The sequence below is a fragment of the Curcuma longa genome, chromosome 3 (assembly GCF_044706935.1).
Source record: "Curcuma longa cultivar G26 ecotype Majalengka, Jawa Barat chromosome 3, ITB_CL_G26_1.1, whole genome shotgun sequence".
NCBI classification, from domain to species: domain Eukaryota; kingdom Viridiplantae; phylum Streptophyta; class Magnoliopsida; order Zingiberales; family Zingiberaceae; genus Curcuma; species Curcuma longa.
Genome location: NC_133863.1, coordinates 14,899,063 through 14,924,056, shown reverse-complemented (window position 1 = coordinate 14,924,056; position 24,994 = coordinate 14,899,063). Strand labels below are relative to the sequence as shown.

Genomic DNA, 24,994 nt, shown 5'->3' with positions numbered 1-24,994 from the left:
CTGTTAAGCTCGAGCTCGGCTCGATAATATTTTCGAGCTCGAAATCAGGCTCGAGCTCGGCTCGTTAACTTAATCGAACGAACTCAAACGAACTTTTTTTCGAGCCGAGACTCGAATAGCTCGTGAGCAACTTGGCTCGTTTACACCCCTACTCACACTTGTCGTCCCAAGAGAAACGGGTCGCCTTCCTCAGAACTTTGAAGAAGGGGAGGCTTCTGTCTGCTGAGTGGGAGATGAATCTGGACAGGGCAGTGATTCGACCCACCAGCCTCTGCACTTCCCTGACATTGCGCGGAGAGGACATGTTCTGTAGGGCCTGTATTTTATCTGGATTGGCCTTTATCCCCCTCTCGGTGACAATATATCCCAGGAAACACCCGCTCCTTACGCCAAAGACGCACTTGTTGGGGTTGAGTTTAAGTCCATACTCCCGAAGGGTGGCGAAGGTCTCTTCGATATCAGCAAGCAAGGTTTCGGCTTTGGGGGATTTGATCAGGATGTCGTCCACATAAACTTCAACGTTACGTCCAATTTGTTGCCGAAAGACTTTATCCATGAGGCGCTGGTAGGTGGCACCAGCATTTTTCAAGCCGAAAGGCATCACAGTGTAGCAGAAAGTACCATCAGCGGTAATAAAACTAACTTTCTCTTGATCTTTTACAGCTAAGGGGATCTGGTGATACCCCTGGTAAGCATCTAGCATACATATGAACTCACATCCGGCAGTGGAGTCAACTAGCTGGTCTATCCGGGGGAGAGGATAACAATCTTTTGGGCAGGCCTTGTTGAGGTCGCGGAAGTCGATGCAAACTCTCCATTTGTTACCTGGCTTGGGAATCAGCACCACATTGGCGAGCCAAGGGGGGAACTGCACCTCGCGAATGTGTCCAGCATCTTTGAGTTTGTTAATCTCTTCCCTTATTACCAAATTTTGGGCTGACGAGAAATTCCGCTTCTTCTGTCGCACTGGTCTGGTTCCGGGCAGGACGTTAAGGCGATGCTCCATGAGATCAGGGGAGACGCCCTTGACTTCTTGTGGTGTCCAGGCAAATACGTCTTGGTTGCGGATGAGGCTCTCGATCAGGGCTTCCTTAAGCTCGGGCGGTAGGTCCGAAGCCATCTGGGTGACTCGTTCTGGCTTTCCTGGCACTATTGGTACTTCTTCTTTGGGGCAGGCGTGCTCCGGAGGGGCGGTCTCATGCAGGGTCTGAACTTCATTCCGAATAGTCCTTGCTCGCTTCCGTCCAGCCTGCACAACATCAACATAACAACCACGCGCCGTACCTTGGTCTCCACTTACCATTCCCACTTGGTCGGCCACTGGGAACTTAATCTTTTGGTAGAAGGTCGACATAACATCCTGGAAGGCGCTGAGAGCAGGCCTTCCAAGTATTACGTTGTATGAGGAAGGCGCGTCCACTATCACAAAAGTGACATTCCGGGTGCGACGCAGGGGATCTTCTCCCAGAGACAATGGGAGGTTAATTTGCCCAAGAGGTTGCACCTCGTGTCCAGAGAACCCGAAGAGGGCGGTGGACATGGGGTGCAACTCGTGGCGATCGATCTGCATCTGGGTGAAAACTTCCTTGTAGAGGACGTTAACGGAGCTGCCAGTGTCGACGAAAACCCGTCCCACATTATAGTTGGCAATGGTGGCTCGTATGACCAGTGCATCATCATGGGGCGTGGATATTCCCGCTAAATCTTGTGGGCCAAAGTGGATGAGAGGACCAGCCTGACATACCTCTACCCCGTACGTCTCCAAGCTCCGACAGTGCGCCCTTCGAGCGCGGTGCGAATCTCCATCAGTGGACCCTCCAAAGATCATATTAATGTTGCCACGATATGCGGTATTGTCGGGGACTCCCTGGGGGGTAGGTGGACGTTCCTGGTGACGCTGCGGGTGCTGCCGTCCTTGTCGGTTTTCTTCATTCCGGGGGGCGTTTCGTCGAGGGCTTCTTCGAGGTGGCGAAGGCTGCCGGCGGCGCTCCCGGTTCTGGCGAGGGGCGGCAGCCTCCGGAGATGGGTAGCGCTGCGGGGGATAGTCTCTATGCCGATGGTCAGGAGCTGGGGAGCGCCGGGGAGCGGGGAAAGGAGCTCCTCGGGTCCGCTGTCTTTCCTTCACCAAACGATTGATTTCTTGCGCCAGCTCCCGGCACTCATCAGTCCCATGCCGGTGAGTCTGATGGTACGTGCAAAAGCGGACAGGGGGTGCCCCCGTCGAGCCGGGTTCCATGGTGAAGAGGGGGGCCGAATCCACAGTTTGGACGGCACGCCCGTTTTTGTAGTTGAGCAACTTCGGTGGAGCCTCTGGTCTTGGCGAGGGAGAAACTGGTTTTTTCTCTGGACGGGGAGGAGGGCCTCCGTCCGTTTTTCGGGCTATCTGGGTTTCTTCCAGGTGTATGTATTTGTTAGCCCGATCCAGTAACTGCTGGTAGCTGCCCGGCGGCTTCTTGACTAGGGACCTGAAGAAATCTCCTTCCGCTAATCCTTGCGTGAGAGCACTGATCAGCACGTCTGACGGGGTAGGAGGCATGTTCAGAACCGTTCCGTCGAAGCGGTGGAGATATTCTCTCAGGGTCTCTTTGGGCTTTTGTTTCAGAGCAAACAGATCCAAGGGGGTCTGTTGATACTTCCGGCAGCTGGCGAACTGATGTAAAAAGGCGGTTTTGAAGTCCTTGAAGGTCCGGATGGAGAGTGGGGGGAGGTGCTGGAACCACCTCTGAGCAGGGCCTGCGAGGGTGTTCAGGAAAACCCGGCACTTTACCCCATCAGCGTACTGATGTAGTAAGGCTATGTGCTCGAAGCGGCACATGTGGTCATCTGGGTCGGTAGTGTCGGAGTAGTCTCCAATCTGTGGCTGTTGGAAGCGGCGGGGGAGTTCTTGTTCTAGAATCTCCTTAGAGAATGGAGTGTTTTCCTTCTCCTCCGTAGGGACCATGGGTGCTTTACCCTTATGGTCAGGTAGGGGGGCTTCTCCAGTGTGAGACTCTCGAGAGTCTTCCTTGGTGGGCGGGGCTTCCTTTCGAAGGGAAGCGACCACCTGTGGCGGATTTAGGCCAAGTGCTGGGACCTGGCTAGCCAGCGGTCCCCCATCTTGGGGTTGAGGAACCTTTTCCACAGGTGGAGGTACCGGCGGCTGTCGTTGCACAATCCTCTGCATGATTTGGTCCACCAGGTGATCTAGTTGCGCCGGAGTTAAGGACACCCCTCCCCCGGGGGTTCCCTCTCCCGGGGTTTCCTTCGTCGGCCTGTTCACGACTGTCAGCAGTCCTTCTAGTGTTAACCATTACGACGCCTAGCTCAGTTTTCCCACAGACGGCGCCAAAATGTTCCGGCCAAATGTCGTAGAAGGTCAAGCCACCAGTCAACGGACTATCTGGCAGGGGTGATCACGGATCTTCAGGGACTCCACCTTCTTAATGGGGCCCTGACACACACTAAACAAGGGAGGTTAGACTGGCGCCCCGGGTGATCCCGGTGTGCCACTCCGACGCTCAAGTTAGGGTTTTTCTGAAGGGAAAGGAGAAAGGAGTATAATGTGTTTGCATACCGACCTCTTGCATGGTTCTCAGTTACTCCTTTTATAACCAACCTTTGAGGCTCAGTCTGAGAAGGTGGCTCCCCTCTTCCTCGGGTATGCATACTATCACCAGAAGAACCTTCTCCTTGTCCCACCTATCCTAGGCCGTGTCTATAGAAGGAGCTCATAGGGGGAGGTCAGACTGACCTTCCATACTTGTTTCATGATAATGCGTGTAAACCACGAGGTTAGAAGAACACGCCACGTATAAATACGAGGAGCTTCATTAATGCGCTAGGGGGTCGCCATTAATGCGAATGGGGGCGACTGAGACAGACGCCGAAAATGGCGGTGTACATGCAGCACACCGACCCTGAGCATTCCCAGTGATGGCGACAGCGGTTGGTGTCAGAAGATCAGAGCTGGATTTGGAACCTACCCTTGAGGTTAAGCTCGAGTCGGGACGCGAAGATAAGCAGGGACGGGACTTGAGCGAGCATGCCGGGACGTGAGCGTGCCGGGACGAGACTTGAGCGAGTACGCCGGGACGAGACTTGAGCGAGTATGCCGGGACGTGAGCGTGCTGGGACGAGACTTGAGTGAGTACGCCGAGACGAGACTTGAGCGAATATGCCGGGACGAGACTTGAGCGAGTACGCCGGGACGAGACTTGAGCGAGTATGCCGGGACGTGATCGTGCTGGGACGAGACTTGAGCGAGTATGCCGGGACGAGAGCGTACTGGGACGAGACTTGAGCGAGTACGCCGGGACGAGACGTGCCGGGAGGGGGTCTCCTTTGTCGAGACGAGGGAGTTTGCACCCGTGGCTTGAACTTTGACCATGCGCCGAACCTTCCTTTACTTCCCGCATCATGGTGTAAAAGTCATTGGTTGTAAATGGGTTTTTAAAACTAAGAAAGACTCAAAAGGCAACATTGAGAGACATAAGGCTAGACTTGTTGCCAAAGGGTTTACTCAGAGGGAAGGGATAGACTATACGGATACCTTTTCTCCTGTATCTAAGAAAGACTCATTCCGTATAATCATGGAATTGATAGCTCATTTTGATTTGGAGCTACATCAAATGGATGTGAAAACAGCATTTCTTAATGGTGATCTAGAGGAAGAGGTTTACATGAAACAACCAGAAGGATTTTCCTCTAGTAATGGTGAGAATTTAGTTTGTAAGCTGAATAAGTCCATATATGGGTTAAAACAAGCCTCTCGTCAATGGTATTTGAAATTTCATGATGTTATTACTTCATTTGGTTTTGAAGAAAATATCATGGATGTTTGTATATACCAGAAGGTCAGTGGGAGCAAGATTTGCTTTCTTGTGCTATATGTGGATGATATTTTGCTAGCAACTAATGATAAGGGTTTGCTATATGAGGTGAAACAATTTCTCTCAAAGAGCTTTGATATGAAGGATATGGGTAATGCATCTTATGTCATTGGCATAAAGATCCATAGAGATAGATCTAGAGGCATTTTAGGTTTGTCTCAAGAGACCTATATCAACAAAGTTCTAGAGAGATTTCGAATGAAGGATTGTTCACCAAGTGTAGCACCCATTGTGAAAGGTGATAGATTCAATTTGAATCAATGTCCTAAAAATGAGCTCGAACAAGAACAAATGAAAACCATTCCATATGCTTCAGCTGTTGGAAGCCTTATGTATGCTCAGGTCTGTACTAGGCCTGACATTGCATTTGTTGTTGGAATGCTTGGGAGATATCAGAGTAATCCAGGTGTTGACCACTGGCGGGCTGCAAAGAAGGTTATGAGATACCTTCAAGGAACCAAGGATTACATGCTCATGTATAGACGGACTGAGAAGTTGGAAGTCATTGGGTACAGTGATGCAGACTTTGCTGGCTGTATTGATTCACGTAAATCAACATCTGGTTACGTGTTTATGTTAGCCGATGGGGCTGTGTCATGGAAAAGTGCCAAGCAGACCTTGACTGCTACTTCCACTATGGAGGCTGAGTTCGTCTCTTGTTTTGAAGCAACCTCGCATGGTGTATGGTTGAAGAGTTTCATATCTGGGCTTAGAGTTGTGGACTCTATTTCAAAGCCTCTGACATTGTATTGTGATAATTCAGCTGCTGTATTTATGGCTAAGAACCATAGAAGTGGTAGTCGTAGTAAACATATCGACATCAAGTACTTAGCCATAAGAGAGCGTGTTAAAGAAAAGAAAGTGGTTATTGAACACATTAGCACTGAATTGATGATCGCGGATCCTCTGACTAAGGGCATGCCACCAAAGGGTTTCAAGGATCATGTAGCGCGAATGGGACTTGGTTCCATAATGTAATATTTCTTTTAATGAAACTCTTATTCAGTTTAGATATTTCTCCTTTTGAATTGTATATATACTTATTGTTTTGAGAAATATCATTATGTTTGGACCACAAATAAACATATGGTTTATTTTTAATTGTTTGGAGTTGACATTGAGAAGTGTAACATATTGTGATACATGGAAGATAATACTCATATTTAGAGGAACTATCGCCATGATCCATATGTTATTGTCGTCATATGGTGGATATACATAGACCAAGTGGGAGAATGTTGGTTATTATGACTTCATTGGCCATGGAGCAACCATAACTCCATGTTCTGATAGTTTTAGAAACTGCCACCATGACTCCATATATCCTTTCCTTTCCAATACTTATGATGGAGAGTATTGAGAAAGAGTTGGGAAAAGCTACGAACTGGTCCCTGGAACCTGGCTCTGCTTGTTGTCTTCTTTGTGAAGAAAAATAACACCATCGCATCTTGTGCGGAGCAAAGGGCCAGAAGAACAGATCATTGCAGTCGACGAACTTGATGGCAGGAGGTAAAACTCGATCTTATTTCCGCTACAAAATACCTAATATTGTTTTTAGGTTTAACATTCTCCTCCATGAGTTTTTTCATTGTGAAGGCAAGACTCAAGGTCACAGCCAGAGGTAGCCCTTCGGGAACAGCAGCAACAATGATTGTAACAGAGATAGCAAAATAGTTTAGTATTGTCAATCCATCATCTGGAAACCATTTGAAGCCTGCATTGTAGAACTTCTCAACTATGAATCTTACTAACAGGGCAACGAATGTCAATGATGCAAAAATAATGTATATTGAGAAGGATATTGTTCGCAATTTTGATATCAATTCTATCATAGATAAATTTGAGTCTATGAAAAAGCGAAGAGCGCAATTTAGATTGCGTTGAATGTAACTTATTTCTTAGTTAATTCAAAATTTATTTTATTAGTGTGACAATGCGATGTTAAAAAATGGCCCCCCCTCGACAAAAATCCTTTTACAAGACTGCTAGTGGTTGAGTTCTTCGTCCTTCTCAATCCATCTACTATAGAATTTGATCATATATGCATGCTTCTGTAATATTAAAATTCATAATTCAGAGCGGTTGTTTAATGTTTAGTCAAAATTGCATTTCTATATTGATCCTTATGTGTATTCTTTTGTATATGACAAAAGATGATAATATTCATCACAGACACTCCTCTATTGTTCATCCCAAGGTTTTATTGAAGGAAGATAAATCTTGGTACTGAATGATCTAAGTGAAGAAATTATTTTCCCAAACGAATAAACTCTAAAATATTTGAACCTTACTTCTTTATGATAAATTTATCATCTGAATACCAACTCGATAATATCCGTGATAACTCCTTATGTGTATTCTAGCAATTGTATATATATATATATATATATATATATATATTTGGCGCTTTAAATGTGAATGAACAACTGTTTCATGTTATTTCTTTGAAGCTTTGTTAAAAGAAGCGAGGTTGTTTTCAGCCATGATCTTGAATTTTTTTCATAGTCAACTTTATCACAATCATTTAAATGACTGTTTTTTTCCGGATATAATATGATGATTTTTATTAGTTCAAGAAAATCACTATAAAAGTTAGAAAAGTAATTAGATGTTATTTACATTCTTATTTATGCAATTGATAAATTATAATGAATTTTTTTAACATGTAATTGAAATATTACTGTTTTAATAATATTAAAAGACAAACGTGAGAAAAATCTAAAACATATAATATGTAATTGAAATATTAGATTTATTATAATAGTATCTATAATATTTTTGATATATATATGATAGTGGTTGTGATCTCACAACTTGAAACAGTGAGAGCTAGATAGCGTGAATGATCTACCGAAAGTAACTCATTATAAGAATTCATTTCATGTGTCATTCAATGATCTAGATTTAAGGTATTAATTATACGTGGGCGACCCGCCAATCAGCTAGTCCAACACATGTGACATGAGCACTCCTCAAGGTTGGATTGGACCTCAACATCTCCCCTAATTTCGCTGCGTGGTGGTCCCAGCATCTCTTGTTGAAAATTTGAATGGAAATAAAAGATGATATGAAATAAAAGGAAGGAGGAATGAGAATATAGTTTTACATTGAAAGTTTCAAAGCATAGTTGTTAGTTTATATTATGTTATAAATATTTATGTTGTGAACAAATGCATGGAGAGAGGCTCTCTCTCATACGTGGGTGCAGGCGCAAGGGGTGCAAATCCAGGGCCCAGATTGTACTATCCGTAAGGTAAATTATGTGCGAGCGCGACCTGTGCGCGTCGAATGCCGGACCGATCAGGGCAAAATTTATGCATGAATACATGAATTGGGCATGAATTCAATTTAATGGCATGAATGCAACGTATAGATGAAAAAATCTATATAAGACTCTAAGTCTTGAGCAAAGAGAACAATCCGAAAACCACCTGCAGCTCCATCTTTCTTTCTCTCTGCCAAGTTTTTCCCGTGATAGCGTTCGGGTACTATCTTAGTTCGTCGCGATCTGCCTGTGCTTGGTGGTTAGCGCGGTTCTGTCATTGTATCCTGAGAAACAGACGTCCGTCGTGACCTTTAAGCACCGCCGGAGGGGGCGAACCTGTTTTAAGAAACTGCATTAAACGCAGGCCTCGACTCTCGGCCACTTGGTGTCTCGGCACTCGCCGTCTCGGTCACTCGCCATTTCGACTCTCGGCATTTCGTCACCGTCGGCCACTCGCCGTCTTGACAGTAGGCCACTCAGCCTTGCCAACTCAGGACAGTAGGCCACTCGGCACTTGCCAACTCAGTTCTCGACAATCGACGACTTGACCATTTGGTTGACTCAGCACCGATGATCGGAAAAATGGCTAGCCTTTGCTGGCAATTTGAAATTATCAATTTAAGTCATCTTTATCAGATAAGTTGATTTGTCTTGTAATTTAATTCAGTAAAGAATTAATATCTCCCGAAAGGTTCTCGAACATCTCTATTACTTTATAAAACTATTACTGTATAAAGAATTTTAGAGGATATATAATGCATGAGTTGACATAATACCTACCTAACTAAGCCCTTAATTTAAGTTAAACTTAAACTCATGGCTGAACCAAATAAAATTGCCAATTAATTCGAACTATTAATTTTGGTAAAGTAAAATATTTAAACACGTTTTGAATAATGAGGAGCTAATGTAGAAGTTTTTTTTTATAGTTTATCTCAATGTCACATCAAAATAAAAAATTTTCATTAATCTCTCCAATAATAAAAAACAATTTTATTCATTTCTTTTTTTCAAAAAACATAATTTTCAAATTATAACATTTTTATTTAAAAAATAAAAATAAAATAGGAAATCACTCCCTTCAACAAAAAGTGAAATCTGCCACTCTAGCGGCCTCTCAAATGATCAATCCTACGACTATTTATGAGGAGGTAAATTGAAAAATTTTCAATTGGCTACTATGGGAGAGAGCATTGCCGACTTCATCGAGATTCAACTCTTTCCCACTTTAATAAATATGTCCTATCATAATCAACTTAATTATACTCCGAAAACACCCACTCTCAACCTTTTCATTGAATTTGACATGTCATCTACAAAGAGCCCAAGTTCTTTAATATATCATCAAAAGTGGTTATTAAAAGTCACTATCATATTATCGAGGTATCAAAATTATCTTTGCAGAAGAAAAGGTATCAAAATTATCTAATGCTCAAAACATTCGGGCAAATTGGAAAGCAATAGGATGGTTATTCTTCGGGAATAAAATAGCATTGGGATATATTTAATTCTTTATTTGGTTCGTCAATAACAATACATATCAAACCAAATCAGAGTATGATACGTGGTTGGTCTAACTAAAAAAAGAACTAGTAGTGGAATTAACAATTTCTATCAGAATTAATATTTTAAATTAATTTTCTAACAAAATTACAGGAATAACTATTTAGTGGCATTAGACAGACTCGTCGAAAATAGAAGAACTATTCTTGTAAATTAAACCTAAATTTATTTTTTTATTTAATCTTAAAGTGATTATTATTGTATGAGAAGAATTGTATATAACTTGTAATCTATATATAATACATAGTTAAAGGCAATGTGTACACAATTGTCTCCCGGTTTGTTCTTCCGTTGAGCATTAGTCTAATTATAATAGCATCTACATACATCAAATTTGAAATTAGCATGTGTATTTATTAATGACAGGATAAGCTAATGACAAAATATCTAAAATATATTTAAAATTATTTTTATAATGACTGAGATTGCATATTTATTACCATATTTATCATAATATTTTTATATTCTCTTGACAATCTCTATAAATAGATTGTTAATCATTTATGATAATAACTATAAATATAGTTATTAATAAATATATAAATATATTATCAATAATGGCTATAAATATAGCAGATATAGTAAATCATTGATAATTAAAATTAATTTCTAATTATTATCCTAAATTACTATATTAGGTTGAGGGTTAGGTTTGGAGTTCTCCCTATTCACGCCCCTGCGTTCACCGTCCGTAGCCGCCGCTCAGGTAAGTCTCGCCTCTCCCTGTTCTTCGCCGATTCCGTTCGGAGAGATCACCGCCATGTCGGAGATACGAAGTTGCTTGCTCTCATCCGGCGCGCCTACGGCGGCGGAGGCGCTCCCAGCGGCGAACACCCCCAGAGGTGCTTCTTGTGTTCTTGATTTGTTTTGTTCTTCCATTTTTCCAGTCTCCTTTCCCTTTTTTTCTCAGTAGTGGAGAATACAGTGTCCCCTGACCCGATTTCCAGCTCTTTTCACTCCGTGGAGATTAAAGAGGAATCCCTAGCAGTGATCATCCCGAACATCGTAGACGAGTTCCTAGCAAAGGTGCGACTCTATATCATCACTTACGACGTTTTTAGCTTTTGCGATTTTTTATGGGGAGTCAGATGTTAACATCCCAAAGATCATAAATAAGGATTTACCAGGTGCAAACACCCCAAGAGATGATAGAGCAAGTCCTCGGAACAACTAGTGGATTCTTCATTCACGCAATTTATAAATTTGATCTATTAATTTTAGAGCAATCATACATTACATGAAAAATGTAGCATGAAATTTAATATGACACATTCCATACAGTGGGTCCCACATCCATGTAGTGGGGCTCACATCTATGCAGTTGAATGTGTTATATTAAATTTCATATTACATTTTTCATATAGTTTATTATTTTTTTAATTTTATAAAGAAAAACGATATACTACATGAAAATGTAGTATGAAAATACAACATGACACACTATACTACATGGATGTGGGATCTACTGTATGGATGTGGATCTATTGTATAGAGTGTATCATGTTATATTTTCATATTACATTTTTATGTAGTGTATCATTGCTCTTTTATAAATTAAAATATAATTTGATATATAAAATTTAAAATAAGTATAAATTATAAAATATTGGGTCATGCTTACCCTACATGGGAGAGATTGCTTCAAATAGTAGGTTGATTTTGTAGTAACCTTGTCACAAGAATGCGAATATCTAAACGTCTTATAATATTTCTTATATTTTTAGAATAATATTAGTTTCGCTATTTATTCTTTATGATATACAAATGCAGATAAAATCAGATGACACAAGACTTACAAGAAAAGAAGTAGAGAATTACTTGAAGGATTTGAAGGAAATCCTCATAGAGAAGATGGAGGGAGGTAATATATGTTTATTCAATTTTTTTATATATAAATTGAGTAATGGATTATCATTTATTTATCTTGCCTAACTAACAATATTACTTTTTAGATAATACCGGTGGAAGAGGAGGATCTTCTAAAAAGATACTACTTACTGTCAAGATAACTCTTACCATCATTTTTATTATTATATTTGCACTATATGTTAATGCTTGTTTATACTCGCATGACCCAACAAAGAGATCGAGTTTATATGCTATGGTGGTTTTCAATTGGATCATCATGAGTGCTCTTTGGTGGTACAAAAAATGATATAATATGTACTCTTATTATATAAATAAATAACTTTGATACTCTATTAATGTCGTGTATTAATTTTTTTAGTTAATTTGGTATTTCATTTATTTTTAGCATGATGCTTTATAATTCATTTATTTTTATCATGGTGCTTTATAAGCTTCATTAGTTTGTTAAGTACATTCGATATTATGAAGATTTGTGTATGTGGTGCTTCATTAGTTTGTTAACTATATTTGATATTATGAAGATTAGTGTGTATCTGGTGCTTCATTAGCTTCTCAGAATGGTTCCTTTTCTCTTTGCTAGATTCTTTAAAAAACTTGGATAATAAATTGCTTGCACAAATAATTCAAACTTATACATTCAAATAGAAAGCAAAAACATTACCCCTTTTTTTAACGGTGGGAAGGATATTATAGTTCTTGCAGATTTAGAAAATTAGATAGATTGCACAGGAGTTGATTTTAAAAATAAGAATACAAACAAAAAAAGGCATTTTGGTTCTTTATTACTAATATCTTATAGTATATGTATTGACATAAAAATATTCATACTCGTTTTTGAGGATTTAGTTCGTGAAAGATATCCAAAATTAGGTACTAGTTTCTTGTAATTTAAATCTATTTTAAAGGAAAGTTGAAGCATTAACAACCATATTTTATTCTTCATATTTTCTCTATCAAGACTGAAAATTCTACTACGTAAGCCAACTTGCTAATATGACAATTGCATTTGCAACCTGTACTCCACTCACTGTGCGGCGTGTGGCTTTATGGATAAATTAAAAAGCTAACCAAAATGTAAAAATAGTTACTCCTTTGTAAAAAATACAAAACTTAAACCTATTTTTTCTATTGTTTTCTAAACTCACAAAAGCATACACAAAGTTTACTTATGTTTTGATTTTCTGGACATATATTGATACGATAAATTTTTATTGGTCTTACGAGGTAGAAAAAGTCAAAAGCTGACTGATATGGTAAATCAAAGGGTCAATAGTTAGCCTCTGATAGATTGGTCTCGCTCTCGGTCAGTTCGATCTTAGCCACCTTGGTCACTCGGCTTCGCTCTCAGCCAGTCTGACCTCAACCGCCTAGGTCATTTAGCTTCGTTCTAGGTTAGTCTGACCTCAATTGCCTCGGTCACTCGACCTCGCTCTCGATCAGTCCGACCTCAATCGCCTCGATCACTCGCCCTCGCTCTCGGTCAGTCCGACCTCAACTGCCTCAGTCACTCGACCTCACTCTCGGCCAGTTTGACCTCAACTGTCTTAGTCACTCTGTCTCGCTCTTGGCTAGTCCGACCTCAATAGGTTCGGCTCGACTCTGACTGGGTCTTTCTCGACCTTTCCAAGTACTAGAAGACGACAAAAGTGCCCAAGTATGCGAGCTCTACCAAAGGATCAGGACGGTTACTAGGTTGTCAAGCCTGATCCCCTAGATCCTCTCGTGCTGCTACTTACGGTTAAAATGTAAAAATAATCAGCACGACTAAGTCATAAGGCGGTTACGAGTTTTACAGACTTGGTCCTCTAGATGCTACACTACAAGCTCACTTGTCAGCAACTCGCAGAACCTGTTTCATCGGACACAACAGCAGTCTGCTCCTATGTCAGTAGGAAGGTTCCTTCTTGTAAATATATAATCTCCTCTGCAAGTATGAAATTCTCTCTTGATTTCAACTACTTCATATGTACACTCCATCATTTTCAACACATTTCTTCTCCTCCTATATTGACTTGAACGTCGGAGTGACATGTCGGGAATCTCCAGTACTTTACTAATTCATTCGTTCAGCCTCCTTCCTCAGGTCTCTTCGCTGGTGGGATTGATAGCGTACGAAGTGGCAGATTCTTAACTGGTACTTCACCGTTCACCACATCCAGTCGGAACATATATCAATAAGAATTGACAACCTATAAATAAAGGCAGACCATGATGTACCTGGTTAGAAGGAATTCTTCGAAGAGATGTGCTCGGACTCTGTCACATTGCACGGAGACGAAGCTAATGCACAACACCATCGATACTCATATCTTGCTTATAGTTTTAATCAGAGTTTTAATAATTTTTATATTGTTCTGTATAATTATATATAGAGTTACAAGCAATGCAGTTATTCAATTAAATAATCCTACTTTTGGTTACCAGAGGTCTAGTCCTCGAAACGATAATTATTGGAGGTCGATGAGGAAGGAGAGGATGTGGTAGAGAAGGCATCCAGGAGATCGTTGAGGTAGTCAACGCCCGACAATGGAGGCGTGCATGCGTGCGGTGGAGGAGGTGATCGCCCATGCTCCGATCGATCAAGGAGGCACCAACATGGAGGAATGGATGGGCATCCAGGTTTAAGACACGTTGTCTTGTCTAGACAGAGTGAGATTAAGTAATTAACTTATATTAATACAGTTACTAAATCTCAATTGTATTAATTAACTAGATATAAAATATTAATTGTAGATTCATTTAAAACTAACACATGAATAAATTTACGGGGGAAATATTATAAAAAGAGTATTTAGTAAATTTAATTGAAATATTGGTCTTGTTTAAAATTAGAAACACACAATGATTTTTTTTATTCAAAATAAAAATAAAGCAACAAACAATTAATGCATGCGTCGACATATATATTCCTGCCTAACTAGAAGAACAATACATATATATCTTTATAAAAATAAAAACATGAAGAACAATACATATATATCAAACCAAATCAGTGTATGATCGTGGTCTAGCTAAGAAGGAAATAGTGGGACTAATAATTTCTGTCAGAATTGATATTCTAAGTGAATTTTCCAACAAAGTTGCAGGAATAACTATTTGTGGCATTAGCAAATGGAATAATTAATTAAATTAATCTAAAGTTAATTTTTTATTTAATCTTAAAGGGATTGTTATTGTATGAGAAGAATTGTATATAACCTATAATCTATATATATTACATAGTTAAATGCAATATAATGTGGAAACAATTGTTTCTTAATTTATTCTTCCATTGAGCATGAGTTTAATTATAACAATATCTACCTACATGGTATTTAAAATTAACATGTGTATTTATTAATGAGGGAATAAGCTGATGACATATCATATCTAAAAAATAATAAATTCCAGTTAGTCTCATTGACTATCTCTGGAGATGACCGGTCCGACCACGAAAGTTTCCCACCGGCTACTAGGGTAAATCGGGAAATGCACGCAACGTCCAACATTCTTTGATTGCGCTCCCCATTTGAATAAAAATTCCTACAAATACATCGTAGTTGAAGATCGAACTGCAGGTGCTTAGGTGATAATTTAGATGTCCTACCACGACACCATTGCTCCGGGACAATGACATACATATCGAGATTATATTTATTGTTGTTTTTAGAATGATTGAGATATGTACTATATCTATTATTACCATGTTTATCATATATGATATTTTTGATACGACAATCTCATATTGTTAGCTTCCGACAATAACTATAAATATATAAATATAGTCATATATTATCAAAAATGACAATAAATGCAGCAGATATAGTAAATCATTAATGATTAAAATTAATTTAGGATTATTATCCTAAATTACTATATTTATAGTCTGATTATTATATCTCTATGAATATAGCTTGCCGTATTTTCCCTATGAAATAGCTTGCCATATTTAAATTGCTACTGTATATCTCCCATTCGCAACACTGTCCGCCATGGCGGAGGCACGGCACGCCTACTCCTGCGGAGGAGCTCCAGTGGTGCTTATTGTATTCTTGATTTGTTTTACTCTTACATTTTCTTGAGTCTCCTTTCCCTTTGGTTTTTAGTAGTGGGGAGCACGGTGTCCTCTGACCTGGTTCCTGCGGCTGCGAAGCACCCAATTCGGGTTAATAATCTCTAATTAGCGACCGAAATTCGGTTCGGTCGTTAATTAGCGACCGAACCCAATTTCGGTCGCTAATTAGTGACCGAACCCAATTTCGGTCGCTAATTAACGACCGAACTTGAGTTCGATCGTTAATTAACGACCGAACTCAATTTTAGTCGTTAATTCGGGCAAAAATCAAGGGAAAAATCAGATTATATAATAATCTCTAATTAGCGACCGAAATTAGTTTCGGTCGCTAATTAGCGACCGAAATCAATTTCGGTCGCTAATTAACGACTGAACTTGAGTTCGGTCTTTAATTAGCAGCCGAACTCAATTTTAGTCGCTAATTCGGGCAAAAACCAAGGGAAAAAAATCAGATTATATAATAATCTCTAATTAGCGACCGAAATTTGGTCCGGTCGCTAATTAGCGACCGAATCAATTTCGGTCGTTAATATTTAGCGACTGAAATTTGGTTCGGTCGCTATTTAGTGACCGAATATAATTTCAGTCACTAAATTTTTTCCTTATCGCCGGATTAAAAAAATACCGACCCAATTAAATTTATGTCGCTGAAATAGCGATTGAATTTACATTTCGGTTGCTAAATAGCGACTGAATTTTAACTTCGGTCGTAAATTTGCAACCGAAAAAATTTCAGTCGCTAAATAGCGACCGAAAAATTCAGTCGCTAAATAGCGACTGAAATGTAAATTCAGTCGTTATTTTAACGACCGAAAAATATTCGGTCGCTAAATCCGTCGCTAATCATGGTTTTTTTGTAGTGCAAACTCAAAGGTGCGATTCCCGGCGGTTTTTTCTGACCTGATTTCCAGCTGTTTTCAGTCTGAGGAGATTATAGAGGAATCCGCAGCAGTGTTCATCCCCAAGATCCTAGACGACCTCCTCGCAAAGGTGCGATTCTATGTACCTGAGATCATATTATGGCGTGATTTATAAATTTGATATATTAATTTTAGAAATTAATATAGAATAAATAATTTTAGTTTCGCTTCTTAATCTTTATGACGTACAAATGCAGATAGAATCAGATAATACAAGCTTCACAATCGAAGAATTAGAGGTGACATTGAAGAAAATCAGGGATTTAAAGGAAATTCTCTTAGAAAAGATCGAGGGAGGTAATATATGTTTATTCAATTTTTTTATATAATTTGAGTAATTGGTTATTATTTATTTATTTTGTCTGATAAATAATATTATTTTTCAGGTAATACGGGTGGAAGAGAAGGATCTTTCAACGAAATACCTCTTACTAACGCGATAGCTCTTACTGCTATGTCTTTTGTATTTGCATGCTATGTCAGTGCTTTTCTATACTCGCGTGACCTAGCGAAGATATGGGCTGTCCATGTAATGACGGCTTTCAATTTGATCTTCATCGTTACTCTTTGGTTGCGATGAATCATATATGCTCTTAAGTTATAAATACGTACTTTTGATGGTTTGTTAATGTCTTGTCTATTTTTTCCATGATGCTTCATAAGCATCATTAATTTGTTAATTAGATTTAATATTATAAAAAAATTAATATGTACATATTACTTCATTAGCTTTTCAGCATGGTCCTTTATTTCGTTTGCTAGATTTCGTGAAAATTTTGAATAATAAATTGCTTGCACAAATAACCCAGTGTTATAAATTCAAATAAAAAGCAATAACATCACTTTTTTTTTCTCTAGTTGGAAGGAATTATAATAGCTTTCTGATCTAGAAAATGAGTTATATGGTACCAGGAGAAATGCATGCCATTTTTCGTCCCTTTTGTACCAGGTGAAAATGAGTAATAGAACAAACGAGCAATTGAAAATGCACTCCCAATAATTGAAATACTATACCAGGAGAAAATGAGCAGTAGAACAAACGAGCAATTGAAAATGCACTCCCAATAATTGAAATAGAAGACGCATTGTATAGATTGTTCTCCTCGGCAAAGAGCCTTGTCTAAACTATAAAAACGAGTTAAGATAGATTGATCCACATTATTTTTTTTGTAAAAAAGTGGAATCCGCAATTAAAATTGTAGTGGATAAATTTTTTATAGTGACCGAAGTCCCATATCAGAAAACCCTTTAAGGGATTTTTTGGAGGCACGTACCATTATGTTGCTAAGACTTAAATCGCACAACACCTCAGTCAACAAATACATATTGCTAAGAGGATTCGAACTCAAAACCTTAAACAACACATGTCTCTATGCTTACCACCAAGGATGAAGCTAGGATATTGATTGAGTGTGGGTAACAATATAATATATTTAATAAAGTCAAATAAAATTCAAATTTTATAATTATAAAATTATGCATGCTCTAAAATTAAACATCAACATTAACCAAATAACATATATATTGAGTGTGTCCCACAAAAAACTCATGATATGAAGGAATAACTATGTTTCATTATCTAATAGAATAGAACACATCAATATGATGCACAAAAATTGACATAAAAATTAAACTCCAAATGGCAAAATAAAAACTAACCTGCTAAGTTTTTCGAACCGGATAAGCCTCCCTAATATCAAAAAAAAAATTATCTATTCCACCATTATCGTAAAAAGAGGCTTAGCTATGAAACCCAACTGTAAATGAATTAAAATCAAATTAGCATTTGTCATCAAATTGGGAAACAAAATATTCTCAAGAATAGAAGATTAAAAAAATAAGATATGTTGAATGAAATCAAAACTCAAAAAAATAGACAATAAGAAATGATGCACAAAAATTGACATAAAAATTAAATTCCAAATGATAAAATAAAAGCTAACCTGCTAAGTTTGTCCAACCGGATAAGCTTCCCTAATATCAAAAAAAGTTATCTATTCCACTACCATCATAAAAAGATGCTTAGCTATGAAACTCAACTGCAAATGAATCAAAATTAAATTAGCATTTGTCATCAAAATGGGAAACAAAATATTCCCAAGAATAGAAGACTAAAAAAAATAAGATATATTGAATGAAATCAAAATTCAAAAAAAAAATAAATGCAAAATATTATAAAATAATTACCTTATAATTATTCTTTTCGGGTCTTCATATTTTGAAACCTTTGTATAATAGCATCATTATCAACTGTTAGAAATATTTCTTTCTCCACATAGACAATAAGACTATCATTCATCCAATCATCACTGATCCAATTGCACAACTTATCTTTCACAATTCGCATGGCAAAAAATACTCTCTCTACCGTCGCAGTCACAACAGGTAAAATTAATGCCAATGTCAAAAGTTTAAAAACCAATGGATACACCATACTTTTCTTTGACATAACTAACTGTAGAGATCTATATGCGCGAAAAACCGATTAAATCGCATATAACGCAGCGGAAAACAGGATCCCTCCAGAAGATCCATGCGAAAAACATACTCGTTTGAGGATTCTACCTACTAGAATCGAGGTTACCTTCGATGCGTGTCCTTCGTAATCCCGACAGCAACCACTACAAGAAAAACAGTCATAGACATCGGTTTTCCACCGATGTCTATGAGAAAATCGACCGATGTCTATGAAGGCGTTGTAAAAGGTCTGACATTTTAGACATCGGTTTTTAACCGATGTAGTATCACTCAACGACATCGGTTCTGCAACGGTGTAAAACCGATGTAATATCTGTTTAACATCAATTTTAACAACGATTTTTAACCGATATAGTATCACTCAACGACATCGGTTCTGCAACGGTGTAAAACCGATGTAATATCTGTTTAACATCAATTTTAACAACGGTTTTCGACCGATGTAATATCACTTAACGACAACGCTTCCAAACCGATGTCATTGATGCTAAAACTGTTGTAATAATACTTAACGACAACGCTTCCAAACCGATGTCATTGAATCTAAAACTGTTATAGTAACACTTATTTTTTTATGTTGTTTGTAAATTATGATCGAGCAAGAGTGACATCAATCTAATTCCCAATAGTACACAATTATCATAATATTATAAATTCATCCAACAAATCACAAATAGAAAAACACCGATATATTTAATCACCTCAATATTTACAAATAACTAAAAGTAACTAACACAAATATTCTTCTTGCAACATATTACACATTCCCTCAGCGTTTTCATCCCCAGAAGGATCACCTTCAGCCCCATCGTCCTCTTCTTGGTCTTCGCCATCTTGTTCATCATCATCCTCTTCGTCCTCATCTGAATCACCATCATCCTTGTTCTTTGGCACCAAGTAGTGAGATAGCTAAACCTGTGGAACCATGTCCTTTAAGCTGGGGGACAAAGAGAAGCGATCAGATTTAAAATGCTCAAATTTTTTAGACTATTGACAGGAGAAATAGAACTTGAAAAGAGAAGCGATTAGAAACATAATTAATTGAATAGGATATGAGCTTGGAAGTATGTACTCTGTAGATGCACTGCTAGCAGATGAAGAAGATTTTATCCATCAAATGCAACGAGAAGATGACTAGCGAATAAGAAACACCATATAATGGCAGTTCATACCAGGTTTCCCTCCTGAAAGAATGTTGCTTTCAGCAGGCTCAATGCCAATGACCTGAAGAAGTGAGGGAAGAATAGCAAGATTGAAATTCAGGAAATAAAAAAAAGGAAAAAAGGGCAATGATAAGGAGAAGAATCATAAGGAAGAACCTTAATGTTAGGATTCTTGTCCTTTAAATAATGGCCAACTCCAGAAATAGTTCCGCCTATGCCAATTCTAGCAATAAAAATGTCAACCTTCCCTCTAGTATCTTCCCAGATTTCAGGACCAGTAGTCTCATAGTGTATCTGTAAGAGTATATCGGAATGAAATAACATAGCGCTGGTAATAGAACAAGAAAACTTGGAAGAATTATGCTGGTAGAATGATCGCCTATACAATTTTATGATATATTGATATGGAAAAATGGAAGGAAACAATAACAGTGAAAAAAACCATTTGATTACCTTTCCAGGTGAAATGAGCCCTTTTTGTTCAGCATCAGCTATCATACTGTGCCTATCCTGAAAAAACGGAGCAAATATATTATATAACCTTGTATAGTTTCTTGTAAAAAGTACATTAACTGTTCTAAAGATACATTAACAGTTAAAACAACTTACCTATCTTTAACACTGCAGCATGGCTCCATTATCTCATGTTTGACAGCAATGTTTGCAACACACCCTTTTATGATATTGTTCAGATACACCATTGGTGTCTTACAAATAGAACTGATAGGACTATAAGGAAGCTTCAGTAAACATCTAACACCAAAAGTTCACCATAATAGTACCTGAGCATCTCCTTGGACTGTATAGGGGCATCATAAGACTCATGTTTCTTAATGCTGCAGAACAGAGAAGAACATAAGAAATGCCTTTCAAGCTTTAGCCCAGCTATATAATGCTGAACTTGTTAAATTGAGCTTAGCAAAACTGGTAGATCCAACTTTTAAGTCAATAAGCAGCTGTAATGGCATAATTAACAAATAAAACTCAATTTTCATATTACTCACAATTACACGAGGTGGACATGATGATCCAATTGAGGCTCTTTTCTCCTTCAGCAAAGCAACCTTTTTTGATCGCAGACCTGAAACAATCGAGCTCCATGAAGCCAGATTTCTGTCAGGCATTTTGTCAAAAAGCTGCAGTGCTTCCTTGGTATTCCCTTCCTTTGCATACCCTGCAACCATAGCATTCCACGAAATGAGAAAAGCGAAGGCTGGCGAAGCGGAGGAGGAAGAAGGAGGAGGGTGGTGGATTGACGAAAATTCGATCATGCTCAAAGAATAGTTTAACTAGGTCAAGATTATACCTCGGATTAACTGAGATGCCCTACAATTCTTCCCCTAACAACCGCTCCTTGATTTTGTCCACTGCCGGCCAAAAATCCAAATCCTACAAATCTCAGCTTCAAGGTTTAACATACAAATTCATGAAATCCGGACAAATCCGTAAGAACCGATCTAACCAGATTCAAGACTTACCCATGTAAGAAGCCATAAAATCCTAAATTCAGCTTTGATTAGCAGCTTGGGGAAGGAGGGAGGTGGCTTGAACCGAAGCCTTGGACGACTGAGCTCGTAAGGCTTCCTTTGCCCGATCTAGATTAAGAGAGAAATCGTCTGATCGGAGAAGAAGGGAAGAAAGGGGGTTGGCTTCGGGCGGTGACTCAGCTCCAGGGAGAACGGCGACGGCGGTGGCGAAGGGCGAGCAACCGGCGAAGGAAAGCGGCTAACGACGAATGGCGAAGGGCGAAGGGCAGAGGCGAATCGCGAGGGATTAGCGGCGGAGGCAGTAAGGAGGTTTTAGAGAATCGGCACGAATAGGTTGGGCGACGGGATAGGGTATAAGGAAATAATGAAAAATTTATCATTATTATAAATAGATTAATATAATATTTTAATTAAAAATTTAATCTTTTTTTAATAATATACCCGTTCTATATAAAACGATGAATAGATTTTGATATTAATAAATATCATTAAACATTATTTATAATTATATTTTAAATTAAATATCATTAAAAAATATGATAAATCATATTTCTAATATCAAAATAAATTGATAAAAGTAAAAGATACAAAAGGGATTTGATATAAATATCAAAATAAAATTTAAATATACCAATAATTAAAATAGATTGCACTTAATATTTTTATATTATGATTTAATTTTTCATTAATATAATTCATTATCATAAATAATTTAATATGCTATTTTAATATTTAAAAGGGCAAGCGCGCAGTGGTTAAGTCGGCCGGGTGTAGGGAATTGGAAGCGCGGGTCTAGGGGTTTTAGAAGCGCGTAGTGGAAGAAATATTTGGAGGGAGCTTCCAAAACCGTTGTTATAGCTTCCAAAACCGTTGTTGAAAGCGCAAATAGACAACGATTTTAAATTGTTGTTATAGCTTCCAAAATCGTTGTTGAAAGCGCACATAGACAACGGTTTTCAAACCGTTGTCGTAGTCTTCAAAAACCGTTGTTAAAAGCGCACATAGACAACGGTTTTAAAACCGTTGTTGTATCCTCCAAAAACTGTTGTCGTAGTCTCCAATCAACCTCTCAAAGACAACGAAAATATACAACGGTTTTAAATTGTTGTTATAGCTTCCAAAACCGTTGTTGAAAGCGCAAATAGACAACGATTTTAAATTGTTGTTATAGCTTCCAAAACCGTTGTTGAAAGCGCACATAGACAACGGTTTTCAAACCGTTGTCGTAGTCTTCAAAAACCGTTGTTAAAAGCGCACATAGACAACGGTTTTAAAACCGTTGTTGTATCCTCCAAAAACTGTTGTCGTAGTCTCCAATCAACCTCTCAAAGACATCGGTTTTTGTTAAAACCGTTGTAAAAAAGTAAAAGACATCGGTTTTGCCATAAAACCGATGTCTTTTGAGTGTTGTTAAAGACCGATTTTCTTGTAGTGATCCACGAAATTAATATTTTATTAATTCTCATAGATCATGCATCTCATGCATGATAATCTTTCTCTTCTTTTAAGGAAGATCATGCAGCTTTTTAATGATAATGCATCTCATGCATGATAATCTTTGATGAATTCAAATTTGGCTTGTGTGACTTGAGTCCAACTCGAGTCTCACATAATCTGAGTTGACTTGAGTCCAACTCGAGTCCAACTCAATCCGAATTGACACTAAGGGCTAATTCTAACACTAACTTCTCTGAAAAGATCACCAAGGTCTTTCAATCCTTGAAATGCTTTGTTAGAACGCATATCACATATATAAGTTTCAAGTTGATCATCAAGTATAAGGAGATCAAATCTTAAAAAATCTTGTGGATAAAACTCAGCCAGTTTCAACAATTTTTGTTTGTCAAAGCCAAAAAAGAATTTTGTGGACACAAACAAACTATACAAAGAAGTAACTCTGTACTTGCCACTGAGAAACGATCATTTAACTCTTGAAGTTGCATATCAATAACACCATAGAATAAATTAACTCGATAATGATGTAAATTTATCACTTCTGGTGGATTACGATGGGGACGACCATGTGGTACCCAACGTGTGAACATATCATCCATTTTGAGACAATCAATGTAATTATTTTGACAAAATTGGTGAACTTTCTCTAAAAATGAATCTTAACCATTATCTCTCATATTTTAAAGTCGTTGTTTGCATACTTGAACCAAATCCATTGCATTTACAATATCCTGATCTTTCTTTTGTAATGATGTTGATAATTCATTCGAAATCCCAAGACCTGTTTCATCAAGTGTAAATTGAATACAAAATCGAATGAAAGTATTGACTCCAATAAATTATATGCCTCGGTTTTTTGATCAGGGGAACTGGAATCATCATCTAAAATCATTTCAAGCACATCACTAATAACAGAGAACATAGAAATCAAACTGATCAAAGAATTGTAATGTGATCCCCAACGTGTATCCCCAGCACGTTGAAGGGTAATTTCTTGATTAAGTCCTCGACCACTTGAAATTTCACCCCTATCCAATGCCTCAACAATAAAATCTGAATGTTTCTCCTTAAGAAGAACAGAACGTTTGCAGGGTGATCTAACAATATTGACCACATCACCAACAATACGAAAAAAATTAGAAATGGGAAGATTTTTCTTGGCCACAGCAATAAGAGCTAGTTGAAGTTGATGAGCAAAGCAATGTATATAAAATGCACACGGGTTCTCATTTAAAATGAGTGCTTTTAGACCATTGAATTTACCTTGCATATTATTTGCTCCATCATAATCCTGTCCTCTCAACTTAGATATGCTCAAATTATATCTAGGTAGCTTTAAGTGAAAGTGTTGTAGTACTAGTAACATGTTCAATTCCGATTTACATGCCCACTACTATCCACATAACGCAAAACAACTGACATTTGCTTCTTTGTTGACACATCACGCACCAAGATCTCTAATAATAACATTAATTATTTCAGTTGCACAAGCGCTTACTATATCTTTCTGAATATCAGGTGATGTTAACTTGTAATTTTTAGGAGTATTTTTCAATTTCACATCATTAATTTCTTTGTTATGAGCACCTAAAAACTTCAGTTGAATAAGGTTACCCGGATTAAGAGAACCTTCAGTCTCATCATAACCCTGAAATGAATTCCCTTGTTGCAATAAAACTCTAATACAATCAATTGAAGCATTAAGATGAATACGATAATTATTCCGCATTTGCTTTGATTGTTTGTGCAAAATTGATTGAATATGTGCATCTTGATTCATCAAATCTTCACAATCCATTCGAGCTTTATGATGTTCACTATCATGTTGGCAAACATGAATGTTTAATCTATCTTTACTCTTCCAATTTGTGA

General features: G+C 38.1%; 2 protein-coding genes across 2 annotated transcripts; one reads left to right on the top strand and one right to left on the bottom strand.

Moving 5' to 3' along the window:
• Positions 1 to 148: 148 nt before the first annotated feature.
• LOC141823751 (uncharacterized) lies at positions 149 to 3,163 on the bottom strand. Its single transcript, XM_074710998.1, has one exon. It carries the CDS (start codon positions 3,161 to 3,163, stop codon positions 149 to 151), a length of 3,015 nt encoding a protein of 1,004 aa, XP_074567099.1.
• Positions 3,164 to 10,355: 7,192 nt separating this feature from the next.
• Positions 10,356 to 17,119, top strand: LOC141823750 (uncharacterized). The gene is made up of 7 exons (XM_074710997.1): positions 10,356 to 10,538; positions 10,607 to 10,722; positions 11,467 to 11,557; positions 11,649 to 11,847; positions 16,480 to 16,609; positions 16,737 to 16,845; positions 16,926 to 17,119. The coding sequence occupies exons 1-7, from the start codon at positions 10,457 to 10,459 to the stop codon at positions 17,117 to 17,119; spliced, it is 921 nt and encodes a 306-aa protein (XP_074567098.1). The 5' UTR covers positions 10,356 to 10,456.
• Positions 17,120 to 24,994: the final 7,875 nt, after the last annotated feature.

Coding starts and splice junctions, on each gene's coding strand:
- LOC141823751 (XM_074710998.1), bottom strand. CDS start 3,163: ATGCAGAGGATTGTGCAACGACAGCCGCCGGTACCTCCACCTGTGGAA.
- LOC141823750 (XM_074710997.1), top strand. CDS start 10,457: ATGTCGGAGATACGAAGTTGCTTGCTCTCATCCGGCGCGCCTACGGCG. Junction 10,539..10,606: donor AGCGGCGAACACCCCCAGAG/GTGCTTCTTGTG, acceptor TTTTTTTCTCAG/TAGTGGAGAATACAGTGTCC. Junction 16,610..16,736: donor TAGACGACCTCCTCGCAAAG/GTGCGATTCTAT, acceptor GTACAAATGCAG/ATAGAATCAGATAATACAAG.